The sequence below is a fragment of the Chinchilla lanigera genome, unplaced genomic scaffold, assembly GCF_000276665.1.
Source record: "Chinchilla lanigera isolate Chin_1 unplaced genomic scaffold, ChiLan1.0 scaffold00045, whole genome shotgun sequence".
Lineage (NCBI taxonomy): Eukaryota > Metazoa > Chordata > Mammalia > Rodentia > Chinchillidae > Chinchilla > Chinchilla lanigera.
Window position 1 is genome coordinate 13113189 of NW_004955446.1, and position 1699 is coordinate 13114887.

Consider the following 1699-nt stretch of genomic DNA (forward strand, 5'->3'; position numbering starts at 1 on the left):
CATCTCCACTGGCCACTAGGCTATTTAAAGCCCAGGATTACACAAAGCAGATGAGTTACACTTTGCCATCTTCTGAAATTTAAAAATGTAAGTTGATTCTAAACAGCATGGATTAACAGTAAATTCAGTAATTGAATTTTTTTAGTTGCCTAAACTTAATTTAATTTGAGTCAATATATGAGTCAAAATATATATTGATATTTTATAAGTACCCACAAACTATACACAATTTAAAAATAAAACTCCAGAGAAGATTCAGGGTAGCTTAGAAAAAATGAATAAGGTATATATTTCAACTTTTTAAGAAATTAAGATTGATATCTGGAAATAATATAGTGAATTATAGATTTCAGATCCTGTTTCCAAGGACTATATTTTAAGCTCCAGACTCCATATTTTTAAAGCTCCATTTTAATTAAAATTCAGTCAGAAGAAAAACTTATCAAGAGAAGCTTATCAGTCATAACTGGTTTTGAGCAATATAGGAAATTTTTCATAAAATGGATAAAAATCCCTTAGTTGAGTTTGGTTCTGCCTCTGGCACTGTTGGTAGTCCTGAAGAAATACTACTGTCGAATACCAAACTACAGTCTCCTACTGTATGAATATATTTAGCAATTTTCTTCACTGTATAAGAATAATAAAGACAACCTCAACATACCAGGAATTGTATATATATTTTTAATCTTCATAAAAGTCATAGGAAGTCATTTCAAACACAGGTAATACACATAGTCCCATGGTACCACTGGCAGAGCTATCATCTTCCTCATTTGAACAGGAACCGCTAACTTTTCACTTAGTCCCCAATGGATCCTTTACTTCCACCACCAAAATTCCATCATGACAGAGGATGGCAGACAAATCTTTGGTTTCTACACCAGCTGGCAGTTTGTACTGCCGGGTGAAACTTCGTGAGATAAAACCGTGCTCATCCATTCTGGTTCCGTGCTGAGCTTTGATCAGCAGCCAGCCCTCAAAGGTCTGAATGATGATATCTTCGGGGAGGAACTGGACCACATCCAGCAGGATCTGAAAGCGGGATTTGCCTTCTTCGGGTGGCATGTCTGCTGTCGCTGAGTCTGCTGGAGGAAACCGCGACGCTGCTCTGGCTTTTCTCAGGTCCACGATGGTTGGCCCAGGCAGGGCATATAAAGCGTGATCCAGCCTGCAGTCTTCCAAACCTCGAGCTTCAAACTCCTCCTGGTAACGCACTGGAGTCTCTATGAGGTGCCTCAAGATAATTTTCGCCATAGTGGAGCCCCAAGCAGCAATGAACAGCTTCCCTTCAGTGAGTGCTGAACCCTTGTGGCTGGCTGTGACCAGATCCCCCGTCAGAGCAGCTATTCATTTATAGCCCTGCCCAGACGCAACCACTTAATTAGGCCTGAATCAGACCACGCACACTCACTCTTGTCTTTTTACACCCTGACAATGAGTAGCTATTTATAGGGCTTGTTTCGGAGTTGCATTTAGCACACAGCCTGCACAAGCTGCCCAAGCAGGAATCACTCTGACATTCTCAGTTAACCCTGGCAAATGTGTCTGCCTTCCTTACTTCAAGGGAAAGAGAAGAATGGGAATCAAAAATGGCATTTGAAAAATATGTAGACCAGTGGTTTCTCTTTGTGAACTACAGTGATCTAATGGAATATGAATTAGAACAGTTGAGATATGTGTGCTCATTTTATAATGTAAG

At 40.0% G+C, this 1699-nt stretch overlaps 1 protein-coding gene across 1 annotated transcript; it reads right to left on the minus strand.

The window, feature by feature from the left end:
- Positions 1 to 665: 665 nt before the first annotated feature.
- On the minus strand, positions 666 to 1411 carry Hspb3 (heat shock 27kDa protein 3). Its single transcript, XM_005392716.1, has one exon. It carries the CDS (start codon positions 1252 to 1254, stop codon positions 796 to 798), a length of 459 nt encoding a protein of 152 aa, XP_005392773.1. The 5' UTR covers positions 1255 to 1411; the 3' UTR covers positions 666 to 795.
- Positions 1412 to 1699: the final 288 nt, after the last annotated feature.

Bases quoted from the DNA above. Each gene is read 5' to 3' on its own strand.
- Hspb3 (XM_005392716.1), bottom strand. From the start codon at position 1,254: ATGGCGAAAATTATCTTGAGGCACCTCATAGAGACTCCAGTGCGTTAC.